Here is a 16,157-nt window from a genome sequence, read left to right as displayed (position 1 = left end):
GGCTAATTTTTTTAAAATTTATTTTTATTGATTTCAGAGAGGAAGGGAGAGGGAGATAGAAACATCATTGATGAAGAGAATCATTGATCAGCTGGCTCCAGCATGCCCCCTACTGGGGATTGAGCGCACAACCCGGGCATGTGCACTTACCTGGAATCGAAGCCTGGACCTTTCAGTCTACAGGCCGATGCTCTATCTACTGAGCCAAACCAGCCAGGGCATGAGTTGCCTAAATTTAAAAATTAGTTAAAATTCACCAGCTCAGAGTTTCCTTGATTTTTCAGGGGACCTTTACTAGCAGACAAAACTGCTGCTTCTAAAAACCAGTTTCCCTTCCAGAAGTGCACTCCTGCCGTTTAAGGCAACCCGCGGCCTTACACTGCAGGCTGTGCCATGCTGTCCAGCAGAACCTGCTGATATGTGCCATCGAAACCAGAGCTGGTTACTTCAACTGGGGAATCCAATAATTGTGTGTTGACACACGTGTGCATGCATATATCTGAACCATATTACTTTTTAACTAAAGTCCTTAACTTTAGAGAATAATTTATTTCTCTCCTGAGTGCTCAATACATGGATTCCAAGAATTTTTCCAATGTCCAAGCCATCTGTTATCTGCAAAGATCTGAACTGCCAATCTTTGATTAAGATTGGTGCTCTCAATGATGGTTGTGAAGCCACACCAGCTCTGCACTGTGTATAGTTTGTAGTTTTAGTTTAAAGCAGAGCAAGAAAAGAAATTTGGAACAAGAACTTAGAATTTATGAAACAATTTGCAGAATTCTCAATTTTTATGATCTCCATAAATCTTTTATAAATGTCTTGCTGATGCACATTTTGGTATATTTTTAAAGCAACTTATTTTCATGTGTTTCTACATCATTTAGTTTACTATTTTTTTTAAATATATTTTATTGATTTTTTACAGAGAAGAAGGGAGAGAGATAGAGAGTTAGAAACATCAATGAGAGAGAAACATCGTTCAGCTGCCTCCTGCACATCTCCCACTGGGGATGTGCCCGCAACCCAGGTACATGCCCTTGACCGGAATCCAACCTGGGACCCTTCAGTCCGCAAGCCAATGCTCTATCCACTGAGCCAAACCGGTTTCGGCTAGTTTACTATTAATAGAAAGACCAGCTTTACCCTCACTCTGTCATACAAAGTTATAAAGTGAAATAAAATTCAAAATTTAAAATACATTATATAATTACAAAAAACAGAGTACTACTGGCAAAAAATAAATTCCGAAATTAACTCAGCTGATTCTTGGTAAGTCTACAGCTCAAGTGTTGTAGAAATTTCTAGATGAACTAGAAAGTAGCCTGTCGGCTGCCAGGTTTTGGTGGGCCAGGCACTGTCGGGATGCATGCAGAGGGCACAAGAGTGCAGCTAGGGGAGGCTGATAAGGAGCGCTTACCGTGTATTTTTCTCCCATGAGCCTGAACGTTTGTGAAATTAGCAAAAATGTGGCCTATGTTTTGAAGTAGGATTATGTCATATTCTTAGTTTGGGTGACATGCTTAGCCCAGTTTTAGCCCCGCCCGCCTCTTGTTTCCTCCGTAGGAGAGAGTGAGCTTGTACCCTTTCCAGATCCACAGCGTCGCTCTGTCAACATTTGCCTCTTTGATTGGCCCCTTCGGAGGCTTCTTTGCCAGCGGATTCAAAAGAGCTTTCAAAATCAAGGTGTGTGTGGGGTTCTTCGTTACAGTAGCAGAGAAGGTAACAGAGTTGAAATTCAGTCCTCTATGGGTCTCCTACATTAAGCCCTTGAGCAAAAACGATTGGTTTCAGGCCTCACAGAAACACTTCCTGGTTGATTTGAGTGTATCCTTCCTTGTTGGGTTTTGGCCGAGCCATGTCATGTCAGCCTCTTTTATAGAAATAGCACGTGTTACTTAACGGGGGACGACACAGAATCTTGGTCCTTCAGGTGCTCGGCCAAGAATCCAGCATGAATCGTCCGAAGATGAGTGTCCTGCCACGGTCTCACTTCCAGGACAGACAGGGCAGCCTTTGAATATGTAACCATCCATTCTGCTCGATCAGGAGTCAGCTAACTTCTGTAGTTGTTCATCACACCCTAACTACTCAACTCGGAACTTGGCCATCGTTGTGGGCAAGCCTGGCGGACGATGGGTCAATGAGTGGGCATGTTATTTATTTTGTAAATCAAGTTAATGAAGTTACAAAAACAGTGGCTGGATTTGGTCTGTGGGACATAGTTTGCTGATCCCTGTCCCAGATACTTAAAATCATCCCTAGGTTTTAAGTTAGATTCTCATAAAGTGACACATAAGGTGTCCCCCCAAAATGTATCCACATTTAACAGCTGATAGCTCAATTGATGCTTCTTTCTTTTCACATTTAACCCATCGGAATTAATAATTATTCAAAGTGTGTACACATTTTGGGGGACACCCTGTACATTTGCCCTCTTCTCTCAGCTCTCCTCTCATGGCTTCACCAAGTTAAGATGGAATATTGTGCCATTAGAAGTGAGAGAGGGCAGGCCTCTCTGAGGAGGTGGCATTTGAGCAGGAATCTGAGAAGAGGAGGAGGAGGAGGAGGCCTGCAGAGACATCTAAGGAAGAGACCCCAGCGAGTGCAAGGAGGGCAGGCGCTTAGCCTCTTTGATTAGTGTGTGTGGCTGATCACATTGCAGCGGTTGGTGGAGTTAAATCACAGAGGGCCCTAAAAGCCAGGGAAATGAGCTAACTCAGCGAGGATTTGCCGTGGGGCAGATGGTATGTTAAGTGGGATGCAATATACAAAAGTGTGTACGATGTTGTCCCTGTTCTCAAAATGCTCAGCACCCACTATGGGAGATAACACAGGTCCACACAGAACCCGCAGCAGCCGTGCATGGCTAGTGTCCTGTGACGGCTGCACACGCGGAGCAGAACTGAGTTACCATGGCTGTCTTGTGCTGTGGTTAGTAGGGAAGAGGTGGAAGGAAATGTGTTGGCAAAAATTAACCAAAGAATTGTTTTACACAGATGTGTTATATTTGGAATGGCATTTTCTTTAATAGTCTCCAACCCAGGGTTTCCTGTTGACTACGGAGAATTTTTTTGCCTGTCCAAAAGGCTGTAATTGCTGTTGCATTTTAGATGCTTATAGTCTGCCTGAGTGAATGAGAAGAGGAATTAGTCATAGCCATTTCCGGGCACTGAGAGATGGGGATATATCTGTCCAGTCAATTTGCAGAGGCTTACTAACCATCCCCTCAATTCAATTGACTAATGTGTCCCAAATGAACTATTTTTATTTTCTTTTTACCACACTTAAAAAAAGGAGAAATATTTATCATAGTAGTAAAATGTTTATTTCAGAGTAAGAACTATTAGGATAAATATGAGTTAGAACCATGTGTACCTCAGTCAACAATACTAAAATAGCTCCCAAAATAGTTTTGCTTAATCGGAAAAGTAGTCTTTAAAAATATTAGAGTAGTAATAGTTGATACTTTTGATTTGGAAAAAGTTTTCCTAGCTAAAAAAAGTTAGTGCTAGAATTAACTAATATTTAATGAGTATTATTTTAATATTGCTGGTCAATTCAGTAATGTCCTAACATGGGAATATATGCAAAAGATGTGGTTTTGATCTGTTGCACATGTTCTAAGTTTGTATTTAGTGTGACAATCTAATAGTAAAGTATTTTCCTTAGTGTCCGTGATTCCAGAAACATCATTAGATAGGAATTTTATGACAAAATTTTTTTGAAAATTGGCTAATCTCTTGGTTTGTTTTGGAAGGATTTTGCAAACACCATTCCTGGACATGGCGGGATAATGGACAGATTTGATTGTCAGTACTTGATGGCAACGTTTGTGCACGTCTACATCACAAGTTTTATAAGGTACTTTTAGATTTAAAAAAAATTGTTTTCATACTTGGTTTCTTGAAGTTCTCGTTTCCATCGGCATTAGTTTGACCGAATTGCTTTTCTGTCGGTGGTAACCTATAATATCAAAGGGCACAGCGGACCCTGGAGCTGTGTCACACCGTACCCCTAAGCAGCATGCTTACATTTTTATTATTTTACATAGATTTGAACTGAAATAAACAATAGTACATATTGTGGTCTTTAAAGGGCCCAGTTAAAATCCACTCAGTATGGATGGTCCTGGATTGGAACATCAGAGATTTCATTTCTTGGCTGTGGGTGAGGCAATGGTAGTGAATACAAAGAATTACAAAGGAGGACATAATTCATCCAGTTTACCAATTATTGTTACATGTTGGGAAATGTTCTTGGTACGAATATAGCTGAGAAGAAAACAAACCAAGTCCCTGCCTCAGAGTTTGCATTCTTACTGGGGAGTTGGACGGAGAAGGGGCAGAAGTGGACAGTAAACAAATAAATATAGCTCGTTTAGGTGGTTATAAGTGCCAGAGAGAAAAAATGAAACAAGCCAGGGGTGAGTGGTTGTGTGGGGTGGGGTGAGTGAGGGGTGTTGCTGTTTTATATAGGGTGGCTTATTCTTCTTTTTAAACCTTAATGTTTTGGTTCTGCCTCAAAATGCCCATTTGGGGTGTGAAACCTACCCACATGTTAGCCTTATTTTCCGTGGTCTCTCCTAGTGGGTACGCTATAGAAAACATGTATTTCCTTCATAGACTTATTTGAAGTTGAAACTCATATTTATAGGTTCCTACATACATACGCATTTTAAATATATACCCATAGCAGCATGAGAATTTTTTATTAACACTTACTTTCCTTGTGTTATCTTCTTAGGAATTTACATTTTTCTTGAGTAATCTTGTTAGTTTATCTATCTCATTAATCTTTTCAAAGAATCAAATCCTGGCATTGTTAACTTTGTTTTCTATTTCATTGCTGTTTATTCTCATCCTTAATCTTTCTTTAGGTTTAATTTGCTATTCTTAAGCTTCTTGAGATAAAGCTTACATTATTGATTTTCAGCCTACTAGTCTAATATATTCACCTAAGATTACAAATCTCCTTTTAAGTACTGCTTAAGTTCTCATCCTATATGTTATATTTTTATTTTCATTACTCCATCACAAATGTTTTCTGATTTCCAATATTATATCGTCTTTGACCAGTGGATTATTTATAGGTGTACTGATTCATTTTTCAAACAAATGGAGATTTTCTCATTCTCCTTCCTTTATTGATTTTGCTTTAATTCCGCTGTGGTCAGAAAACATACTGTTTATTATTTCAATATTTAACATTTGTTGAGACTTGCTTTATGCCTCAGTGTATTGTCTATTCAGGTACATGTCCCGTGCGCATACGGAGTGAATGCGCCTTCTGCAGTTTCTGGTGGGCATGTTGTATATGTCATTTGGGTGAAATTTAGCTTAACCTTCTGAATCTTCTGTACTGATTTTTTTTCCCCTCTGTTCACTTATTCTATCAGTTACAAAGAGAGAGCTTTGTCAAAATCTCCCACCATGATTGTAAATTTACCTAATGCTATTTTTAATTCTGTCATTTGTTGCTTTATATATTTTGAGGTTGTATTAAGTATATACACATTTAGGGTTATCATATCTCCCTGTTGAATCACTCCTAATGTCATTATATAATGTTATATAATGTCCATCTTTATGTACTTCTTGCTTAAAGCCTATTTTATTGGATATTAGAATAGCTACATCAGCCTTCTTTTGGTTAGTGTTTGCACAGAATTTCTTTGTCCCTCCTTTTACTTTTAGCATTCCTTTATCCTTTTAGCAAAAGTGTGTTTTCTTCTCTCTCTCTCTCTCTCTTTTTTTTTTTTTTTTTGAGAGAGAGTGAAAGGGAGGGAGGGAGAGAGAAACATCAATGTGAGAGAGACACATCAATTGGCCTCCTCCTGTACATGCCCGACCAGGGCCAGAGATGGAACCTGCAACCCGGGTACATGCCCTCGCCTGGGAATCGAACCTGAGACCCCTTGGTAAACAGGCAGACACACTAACCACTGATGCAAGTCAGGGCTTCTTTTCTTTTCTAACAAGCAGATAGCTGGATTTTGTTTTTGTTTTTTATAACCCAGTAGACAGTCTTTGTCTTTTTATTGGGAATATTCAATCTATTTGTGTAATTTATTTACTGATAGAGTTGAGAATTAGTAATTAGTGGCTAAACCCTCAGAACTCTTTCTTTGCAGCAGATGGCAGCGTTTAGGGCATTAACTCATACTTTACATTTTTTTCGAATGTGCTTTTCTCCTAGTAGAGGAGTCATGCTGAGCCATGTGCTTGCCATCTGAAATATTTGCTGTTGGAACACAGTGCTGGTGCCAGGATGCAGCTAGCCGGGAGCACCTGCTGGCAGTTTTGCATTTAGCTGAACTTGCTAGAAACGCCTTCCTTTTCTCTGTGGGCCCTGCTCTGGGTTTATGTTATGAAGTTGCTGAATCTTTTGAAGAAATCTAAGACAAGCGGTGCCCTGACTTGAGGAGACTGTGGCTGTGTAATTTATGGCTGCAGTTTTTGGCATTTGCACAAAGGGGACCCATAGGATGGGTGAATCTGAGTATTTCTACTTCCTATAATTCCATTTGAACTAAAGAGTCCTTATTACAAATCCTAAATTTAATTACTCGTGTAAATGTCTCTCTGGTTACCATTCTCCTTATATTACTTACGTCTTTTTCCCATTGGATTTTACTCACTGCTCTTCACAAAAAGTAAACCATACTCTTCTATTCAAGTGCACTGTAGAAATTACAAAGAACAGTGCATATGCATTAACATCTGAATTAGGTTCACTCGGAACTTGACAGAATAACACTTTAGAAGATCACACGTGGTCTCCAGTGTACAAGGGGGCTGAGTTCTAGAGCCCAGGAGGGGAGACTACAGTCCCCTGGCTGAGAGTCGTAGCAGCACAGGTGCGAGGGCAGCAGTCCTGACCTGGAGTTTTCTGACCTGCGCATTGTGAAGGGGAAGAGAAGGGCTGCAGTGCGGGTGCTGGTGGAGCAAGCCCACAGGGCAGTGCTGAGGGGCCCCTGTGTGGGCTGTGGGGAGAGTGTGGTATCACTGGCCTTTTCTGCTTCAGTCCACCCTGGGCTCACACCCTCCCCCTGGAACCGCCAGGGCGGTGGGCGAGGAGGCAGGGCTCTCCTCCATTCAACTGGAGCAGATCCGCTTTCATTCTGTTCCTTAGACTGGGGACCCAAGACTCTCTTTGAACAAAGGCTGTGGCCCCTGTTGCTGAGGCCGGGTAGGAATTCAGTGCTGGGCTCAGAACCTTTGAGTCTTGCCTCTTGAACGTTCATGGTTCCCTGCGTAGTTCTTCAACAAAATGCCTGCCGTTGTTTGACATTTCTTTGAAGCTAACAAGCAAAACACTGTTTTCATGTCCTCTCCCACCAGGAATTTTGCTCCTTTCCTTACAGGATAGCTTTTGTGCCTTGTCCAACCTCGGGATTTGTCCCCTATTCCCACCTCTAACTCAGGTTGCCCTTCTGAGAATTTTGTAGAGCTCGGATCCGTACCCCTTGTACTGCCCGTTCTTGCCATGTTGAGATTGCACGCCTCTCAGCAGAAAATTGTTTGGTTTTTTTTGCTTTTGTTTGTGTGTGTGTGTGTGTGTGTGTGTGTGTGTGTGTGTTTTACTGTTGGCACTAACGTTGGGCATAGAGTGTGCTCTGATCAGGAGCTGTTTCAGTTCTGTAAAGATTGCTACTCTACACTGAAAGGCAGCATTTAAACTGTGGGCATATGCTTCCTTCAGCTCTCTGCAAATAGCAAGAACTCTCCTTTCTGCTCTGTTGCCAGGGGCCCGAATCCCAGCAAAGTGCTGCAGCAGCTGTTGGTGCTTCAGCCAGAACAGCAGTTAAATATATACAAGACCCTGAAGATGCACCTCATTGAGAAAGGGATCCTGCAGCCCACCTTGAAGGTATAATCGGACCCAGAGAGGGAAAGACTCAATCGACAATAAGGAATTCTATAGAAAAGCACTGACAGATGAAATTTTGTAAATGTACAGAAAAGTGGTTGAAAATGCACTAGCGTGAAGATTTACAGACAGGAATGTTTCTTCTCTGAACTACTGTGAATATTTAACACACACTGACTTGATCTAAGTTATGAAATAAGTAGCAAATCATCATCAGAGTATTCTGTACTTTTTTCTAAAGTGTATTTTCTGATGTTAACTTCCTTTCCCTTACTTACCATTTTCATAATTTAAAAGACTGTTTTAAAGAGTCAAATACTATCAAATGAGTCAATTGAGGATGTCTTAAGATTGCACCTGAAAGTGTGCCCTTTGCACAAATATTTACTTTTGCACTTGGAGCTGCTCTCGGTTTTAGCAGAATGTTCTCTGGGAGGCACAATAGGAAGTTAGTTCTCCTGCACTTCCTCCTCTTTTAATTTGAAGTATTTTCTGAGGGCTGAGTTGGATCCAAAACAAAAGGAAAGTAAGTAATCATTTGCCAGGGGACAACATTCCTCTTTTAGGTAGGTTTGAGATTCAAGAGAGGGAGGCTGAAATTTCTATCTTTATTGGCTGACATCAGACTCTACTTCAGATAAAGTTGTTTGGAAAAACCTGATGCTGCAAAAGCTTTTGAAGAGAAACAAAGGGGAGTTCTGCTATGAAGAACGTGTGCAGCCTCCACAGATGACAAGAGCTCAGGAGACTGCGTAAGACAGAGACACGGGACACAGGCCACTTTGGGTCTAGTTAGTTCTGCTTTTCCTCGTTTCCCTGTGAACTGGTTTCTTTAAGGTCTATAGCCGTGAGCACAAAAGATGACTACGCAGGGGTAGAGAGCAGGGGTGGTGGCTGAAGCAGAGAGGGGGTGCCCCGCTGAGCGAGAGTGACCTGTCTGTGGACAGGGCTCTGTGTCCCGGGCGCCCCTACCCGTCTCCTTCCTGTGCAGCCGGAGACACTCCACGGCAGGAAGCTTGGTGATCTGCCTGGAGGCCCAGACCCTGACTGACTGCATGGGAGCAGCTCATCTCTGTCCCTTTCCTTTTTCACATCATGTCATAAAACCCAAGGACATCAGCCGATGATATTTTTCTTCCAAGAATGAAAATCAAGCAGGAGTGATTCCCGCCGAGAACAAAAAGCACACGAATGTCAGACCTTCCTCTGATGGACAGGAGACGAGGACAAGTTTCTTACCAGTGAATGCAAATAAGCTCATGTTGCTGTGTGCTCTCTATAACCATGCTTGTTGTATCGAAGAGGCAGCAGTAAACCTTTGAAAATTGCCTGTTGCTCCTTGGCTAAATGTTCAGAGAGGAGAAATAGATATATTTTAAAGAATGTTTTACTAATGAAAAGAGGAAATATTTTTGTTTAAATCAAAAACAAATTTCAATCATTTTATATTCCTGTTCTACTATTATACCTACAATCAAAGAGTGTGGATATGCATGGGTCCCAGTACAGATATTCCTAGGATGGCATTTAAACAGGCACCTTTATCAAGTGCACTGCACGGTAGTGGGTGTAGCTGAACTCAGTACCAAGAGTCTGATTTCTCAGTTTGGCATTCAGTTGGTTCACAACTGGATGTATTCAGTCAGCGTTATTTCACCCTATTCCATAAAAACCTAGAATTGGCATTGGAAATGTTATAAGACAAAATGATCCCTTATAAAATCAGGCTACCTACCAGTTAATTTTCAGCATCTCTCATTATTTGCCTCACAAAAGCTCCAAATGGTGATCATACAGGAATGTAGCATATCAGAGTTGAAAAGTCAAATAAAAAGTTTGTAATAGGAATGTAGCTGACGAAGATTTGCACAATAAAAATGCGTTGAAGACACACAGTTCCCTGGCATTTTCTATAAGGTGACTGGTGCGGCACTGAAATGCAGTTACAGGAGAGCATCACCGAATACCTGTATTGTAAAATCAATATTATAATAAAATATTAAGCTAGAAATATTTGTGTCACAAAAATAAATTTCCTCAAATATACTTTGAGTTGGGTGTACGCTATTCTATATGTAAAAAGTAAATTGTTTTAACAGAGCACTAAAGTACTTTTTTGTACTTTTAGAGCATGTATATTAAAATACAAGATATTTTATCAAATGATAGCCATAAAACCCTGACTTTGATCATTTCTGTGTTTGCACTATGAAGAGGACTTAAATTCTAATATAGCTACGTGATGGCAGAAAGATGAAAGACTAGGAACTTCCTTCATGGTAATGGTTCATTTTTCCAAATTGGCTAGTTTTGGAGGTGCTCTGAGGGTACCAATTGGTTGACTTTTTAACCTGTGGGATGCAAATGTTCCCTCCGTGTTTTTCCCTTGTGGTGGTACATATACATTTACTGTCTGAAAAGCAAAGACCACACCCACCCACCCACCTTTTTTTTGTTTTTTGTTTACAGTATCACTTTGTACCTTGGTTTGAACAAAGATGGTATCACTTTGTTCAGTGAAAAAGTAGAAGCAGTGTACATATACTGTATGTGGGCAGGAGATAGCTCATGATATGTGTCCATCAGTTCTCTGAATCTTTTACTGAAACATAGGAAAATAAAACAGATAAATCACATTTTGACTTTGTCGTGCCATTTTCTCATTGGAGAAGAAACGTCCGTTCAACTAGTGTTTACAAAATGATGATGGACACACATAAGTAGTATCTGTTGTGTATTTTCCATCACCAACACCTACAGTGACATCTTTGAGGACGGGGATAATGAAGTTCTGGTGATGACGGAAAGGTGTGTTTGTCAAGAGGTGATGTCCTTTCACTAGAAAGAGTAAGTACAGAATTTCAATGGCACCCCCCACACATTTACTTGGGAGAATCCTGATCCAGTTCCTGCTAGAGCTTTAAGTTATATGGATGCTGAGTGGCATCTGTTCTGATTGGCCATTGTGATTCCAGGTCGGGCTCAGTGCTAACACTCCAGGCCCTCAAGCTTCAGAACACACCCAGTGGGTTGGAGTCTGAAGACTTAACTGAACATTCCCACTAGTGTCTCTTGGACAGCCCTTTCGTGCCCAGCCCAGTTTTCATGTTGCAAAGCTTTGAGATGGGCTTCATGATTTCTAGTTGCTGGGGTCACTTTTAAGGGTTAAAATTATGAATGAGCCTTGGTTTGTGTCTACCCTAGAGGAACCAATTAGTAATCCTTCATTTCCTTTCTTCCTACCTTCTCCTCTCATTGCCCATCTGCAGAGGGAAGTGACTGAAAGGTAACCACATCTGGCCACATTGGATTTAGGTAGCGTTAATGTAAGTGTTCTTTCAACAGTAGACATCCCATCATGTCACGTCAGCAAGCCTGGGACGTCTACCGGACACCCAGCGCAGCTTTTTTGTTCTAGCACCAAGAACATTAGAATTAGTATTTCTTTACCTGGAGACAGAGGTAAGTGCCATCCAAGGTGGGTGTTTATCATGGAAATTGCAACATATAAACCAGGTTCAGGGGAAAACAAGACAACTATTCTGACCTCCACGGAGGAGCTGTCTGTCCTGCAGATAGTCCACAGCAGATTTCTCAGCCTGCTCCTGAAATTCAACGAAATTTAAAATTTCACTTCTTTGGAAATTTGTATGCAATGGCTGCAAATAAAAAAGCAGGTCTAGACCATTTAACCCAAAGCCTGTCGCACCTTCATCCTGTTGTCTTTCTTTTCCTGTGCAGCGGAAAGAACCCTTGAATCATCAGGTACCATGGAGAGTCCCTGAGTGAGGGTTGATGAATGGAACGTTATCTGATGATGATGATGTTAGTTTTCCAAAGGAGCAGAGAGAATACAGTCTGGCTCTCTAGCATGTACAAAGGACATGGGTGGGTAAAGCAAAGCCTTGTTGCCCAGAGAGAGAAAATCATTGAGGGGCAGTCCACCCAAAGGTGTGTTGGAGAATGAAATCTCAAACTGTCCGTCAACACACAACAGCACAACAGGGTACAGCACTTGGGATTTAAGTGCTCAGACCCTCCTTTCCCTTGCAACCAGCTGAGCTTAAGGGATCCAGGTGGGTTTCTCTTCAAGATGTGCAATGCCAAACCAGACAGGACCTAGAAGAGCAATAAGTTTGAAGAACAAGTTTGAATAATCAAGCATATTTTTTAACAGTTTTAATTTCAAAAGCATGCAAAAAGGAACTGGAGGCTTCTGCTAGTACAATTAAGACACATTTGAGGGGCGAGTCCAAGATGGCAGCACAGGTAGCCACTGAGCTCCCCCCTCTCCCCCCAAGAACACATTAAGTGTGCACTAATACCTGGGGCAGTGCCTCCTGCGAGCCAACGGGGAGCCAACTGAACAGCTGCACAAGCAAGGGAAAGGGGTGCATAGAGAAGGTTGGGGAACACGAGCTCTCTGGAGCTGAGGAACAACCCAGGGCCTGAGGGACTGGTGAGCGCCGTTGTTTACGCTTCCCTGGCATGTGGTAGAGGGCAGGAGCTCCATCCAGGTTCCCTGGCCCACCTGCAGGGCACTGGAGCGTGCCCTCAGCCACCCTTCTGTAGCCAAATCCAGCAGAAACAGGAGGAGCCACAGTTCACACAAGGTGCGCCTCCACCTGAAAGCTGATTCAGCAGATAGGGCAGGGTGCTGCTTTGCACACCCACTGGGCTGTGTGCACATGGAGCTCCCCCCCTGGAGAGAATGTGGGACTAGAAAATGCCATGATGTCGCCTGTAGGGATACCCTGTCCAGAGAGTGTACAGATAGTGGACAGGCTGCACTCCTGGAGACACTGTGGAGCTAGCAAAACTGCAGTACCCACACGCTGCCCCATGCAGAGTGAATGGGGTGCTGTTGTGTGCATGTAGGGTGCCTCTCCTGCCTGGAGAGGGTGAAATATAGTATATTGCAGCTCAGCATGCATGCAAGACTGCCCCACCCAGAGAAAGGGCAGAGCTGGTAAGGCAGGCAAACAGAGTGGCCCTGCCCATACCCTGCTCTGTGGACATTTAAAGCGATAGGGCACTCACACAGGGCTGCTCCTGTGGACAGGGGCACCTCTGAGTGCATGAGTAGGTGCACTGTCCAGAGAGGGAGCAGAATTGGTGGGTTGCTGAGAGGCAAGTACGTAAAGCAGCCCCACCCAGACCCTGCTCTGATCACAGTTAAAAACAACAGGGCACACCAACAGCAAACCAAGCAGTTCCGTCTACATCAGGCAGCCTGACCCAGATTAGAAAAGCAAGGAAGCATACACACCCCAATCTGCCCCACCCAGAACTCACTCCTTAAAGCCAGACCACACACCAGGAACTATACATAGCTGCATGGACTACAATTGGCCTGCCAAAATTATTCAACACAGTGTCTACACAGAGACCACTCTTTCAAGACTGGGAAAGAAAAAGAGCTATTCTATCCAATTCATAGGAAAAAAACACAGAAAATAAAATTTAAAAATGGGGAGACAGAAGAACATGCCCCAAATAAAGGAACAAGAAAATACTCCAGAGAAAAACCCTAATGAAATAGAAATAAGTGATTTACCCAATAAAGAATTCAATCATCAAAAGGATGCTCAACAAATTTGAGCATACAATAAAGGAACTCAGATAATGCTTCAGCAAAAAGATAGAAAATGTAATAAAGAACCAATCAGAGGTAAAGAATATAATAACTGAAATGAAAACTCTAGAAGGATCCACAGCAGATTAGTTAATACAGAAGAATAGATTAGTGACCTGGAAGACAGAATAATGAAATTCACCCAATCAGAACAGCAAATGAAAAAAAAATTTTTTTTAAGTGAAAATAGTATGAGATCCCTGGATAACATCAAGTACCCTAACGTTCTCATTATAGGAATTCCAAAAAGAGTAGGAAGTAGGGGAGGAGGAGGATCAAAGAGGAAATCAAACACTACCTTGAGATAAATAAAAATGAAAACACAGCTTTACAAAATTTATGGAATTCAGCAAAAGCAGTTATAAGAGGAAAGTTTATAGTTATACAGGCTACCTCAAGAGGGAGGAAGAATCCCAAATAAATAATCTAAAATTACATCTGAAAAAACTAGTAAAAGAGAAACCCCAAAGTAAGTAGAAGGAAATGATAAGAATCAAAGCAAAACTAAAGAAAAAACTTTATAAAGCCCACAGCTAACACCATACTTAATGGTGAAAAGCAAGAAGCTTTTCCTCTAAGATCACAAAAAATGTAAGGATGCCCACTCTCACCATCACTTCTCAATATAGTATTGGAAGTCCTAACCACAGTAATCAGACAAGAACAAGAAAGAAAAGGTATACAAACTGTAAAAGAAGTAGTAAAACTTAATATTTTCAGATGACATGATAATATATATGTAGAAAGCCCTAAAACAACACCAAATATTAATAGAATTAGTGAAACAATTCTGTAAAGTAGCAGAATACAAAATTAATAAACAGATATACATTGTGCTCCTATACAATAATATCAATCAGAAGGAGAAATTAAGAAAACAATCCCATTTACAATTGCAAGAATAAAATAACTAGGAATAAATTCAATGAATGAGGCATTCTGAAAACTACAGTGGGGCCTTGACTTACGAGTTTAATTCGTTCTGTGACGGAGCTCGTAACTCAAATTACTCGTATGTCAAATCATAAAGTGAACGAGTGAGACACGTGATGTTGGGCTGATGTTGTGGTGTTCACTGTGATGTTTCCTGCGCCAACTAGCTGTGGGGTATCTGAAGCTGGCTTGTAACCCGAATTTTAGCTCGCAACTCAAAGCAAAAAATCGGCCGAGAGACGGCTCGTATCTCGAAAAACTTGTTAGTCGGGACACTTGTAAGTCAAGGCCCCACTGTATAGGACATTGAAGAGGACACAAATAAATGAAAGGATATACCATGCTCATGGATTGGAAGGATTAATATCATTAAAATGACCATACTACTGAAAGCAATCTGATGAAATTCTTAGACCAATGAAATTCTTATCAGAACTAGAATAAGTAATCTAAAAATTTATGTGGAACAACAAAAGACCATGAATAAACCAAAGCAATCTTGAGACAGAAGAATAAAGTTGGAGGTATCATGTACCCTGATTTCAAACTATATTACAAAGATATAATAATCAAAACAAAATGGTTCTGCCAAAAGCACACACATAAATCAATGGAACAGAATAGAGATACCAGAATTTCTCTCTCTGTCAGAAAAAAATACTTATATGATCAACTAATCTATGATGAAGGACATAAGAATCCTATATAATAAAGAGGTAATATGCAAATTGACCATCATTCCAACACACAAGATGGCTGCCCCCATGTGGACACAAGATGGCCAGCAGTGGAGGCAGTTGGGAAGGACCAGGCCTGCAAAGGAGGGCAGCTGGGGGCAATCAGGCCTGGAGGGGAGGGCAGTTAGGGTGACCAGGCCAGCAGAGGAGGGCAGTTGGGGGGGATCAGGCCTGTAGGGGAGGGCAGTTAGGGGTGACCAGTCCAGCAAGGGAGGGCAGTTTGGGGCAACCAGGCCTGCAGGGGATGAAATGCCAGAGGAACTTAACTCTCCTTTATGTCCATTAGTGGATTGTAAAATTGGGGTGGAGATGGGGAAGAATGGGAAGTGACTATGGTATGAGGTTTCTTTTGGGGTGATGAAAATGTTCTAGAATTAGATTGTGGTGATAGTTGCACAACTATCTATACTAATAATAGCCTAGGGTGGTCGTCATGCCCTCACGCCATCACGCTGTCACAATCCATCCCCAGGGTGCGTGGGGCTTGACACTGTGTGCATGGTGCAGGTCCCAGCGGCTGCTCCGTGCAGCTTCTGCTGGGGTTTCCGCAGCCCCACACGCACTGTAGGGGCGGGTCCCAGCAGCTGCTCCACGTGGCTTCTGCTGGGGTTCCTGTGGCCCTGCTCACACGGCAGAGACACAACCCCCGGCTCCAGCCTACCTCTTTGGGGTCAATCCATCAAGGGGCCTCAGATGGGTGGGCATGGCCTACCTCTTTGGGGCGATTGATCGCGGGGCTCCTGCACTCTGAGAAGGCACAGGCCAGGCTGGGAGACACCCCCCTACCCCGCCCAGAGTGCACAGATTTTGTGCACCAGGCCACTAGTGTAAATATATAAAAACCCATTCTAAACTGATGAATTTTATAGTGTTGAACATGAATTTTGGGGGATTAAAAAGACAGGTTTTAGGAAATTTTAGAAATTAAGGGGACCATGGAAGAAGCACAGGGCTGCAGAGCAGCAGAAGGTATATTTCCA

At 42.1% G+C, this 16,157-nt stretch overlaps 1 protein-coding gene across 1 annotated transcript in view; it reads left to right on the top strand.

Annotated features, from left to right (window-relative positions):
- The window catches only part of CDS1 (CDP-diacylglycerol synthase 1), a 62,278-nt gene extending 51,770 nt beyond the window's left edge, over window positions 1-10,508 (top strand). Inside the window, exons 11-13 of the mRNA XM_059666375.1 lie at window positions 1,567-1,686; window positions 3,761-3,864; window positions 7,749-10,508. Coding sequence (XP_059522358.1) covers window positions 1,567-1,686; window positions 3,761-3,864; window positions 7,749-7,878 — 354 coding nt within the window. The 3' untranslated portion in view covers window positions 7,879-10,508. The remainder of the gene's footprint in view (window positions 1-1,566; window positions 1,687-3,760; window positions 3,865-7,748) is intronic.
- Window positions 10,509-16,157: the final 5,649 nt, after the last annotated feature.

Source organism: Myotis daubentonii, chromosome 1, assembly GCF_963259705.1.
Source record: "Myotis daubentonii chromosome 1, mMyoDau2.1, whole genome shotgun sequence".
Classification (NCBI taxonomy): Eukaryota; Metazoa; Chordata; class Mammalia; order Chiroptera; family Vespertilionidae; genus Myotis; species Myotis daubentonii.
Note: the sequence above shows the minus strand (reverse complement) of the source record. Positions and strands in the feature narration are given on the sequence as shown.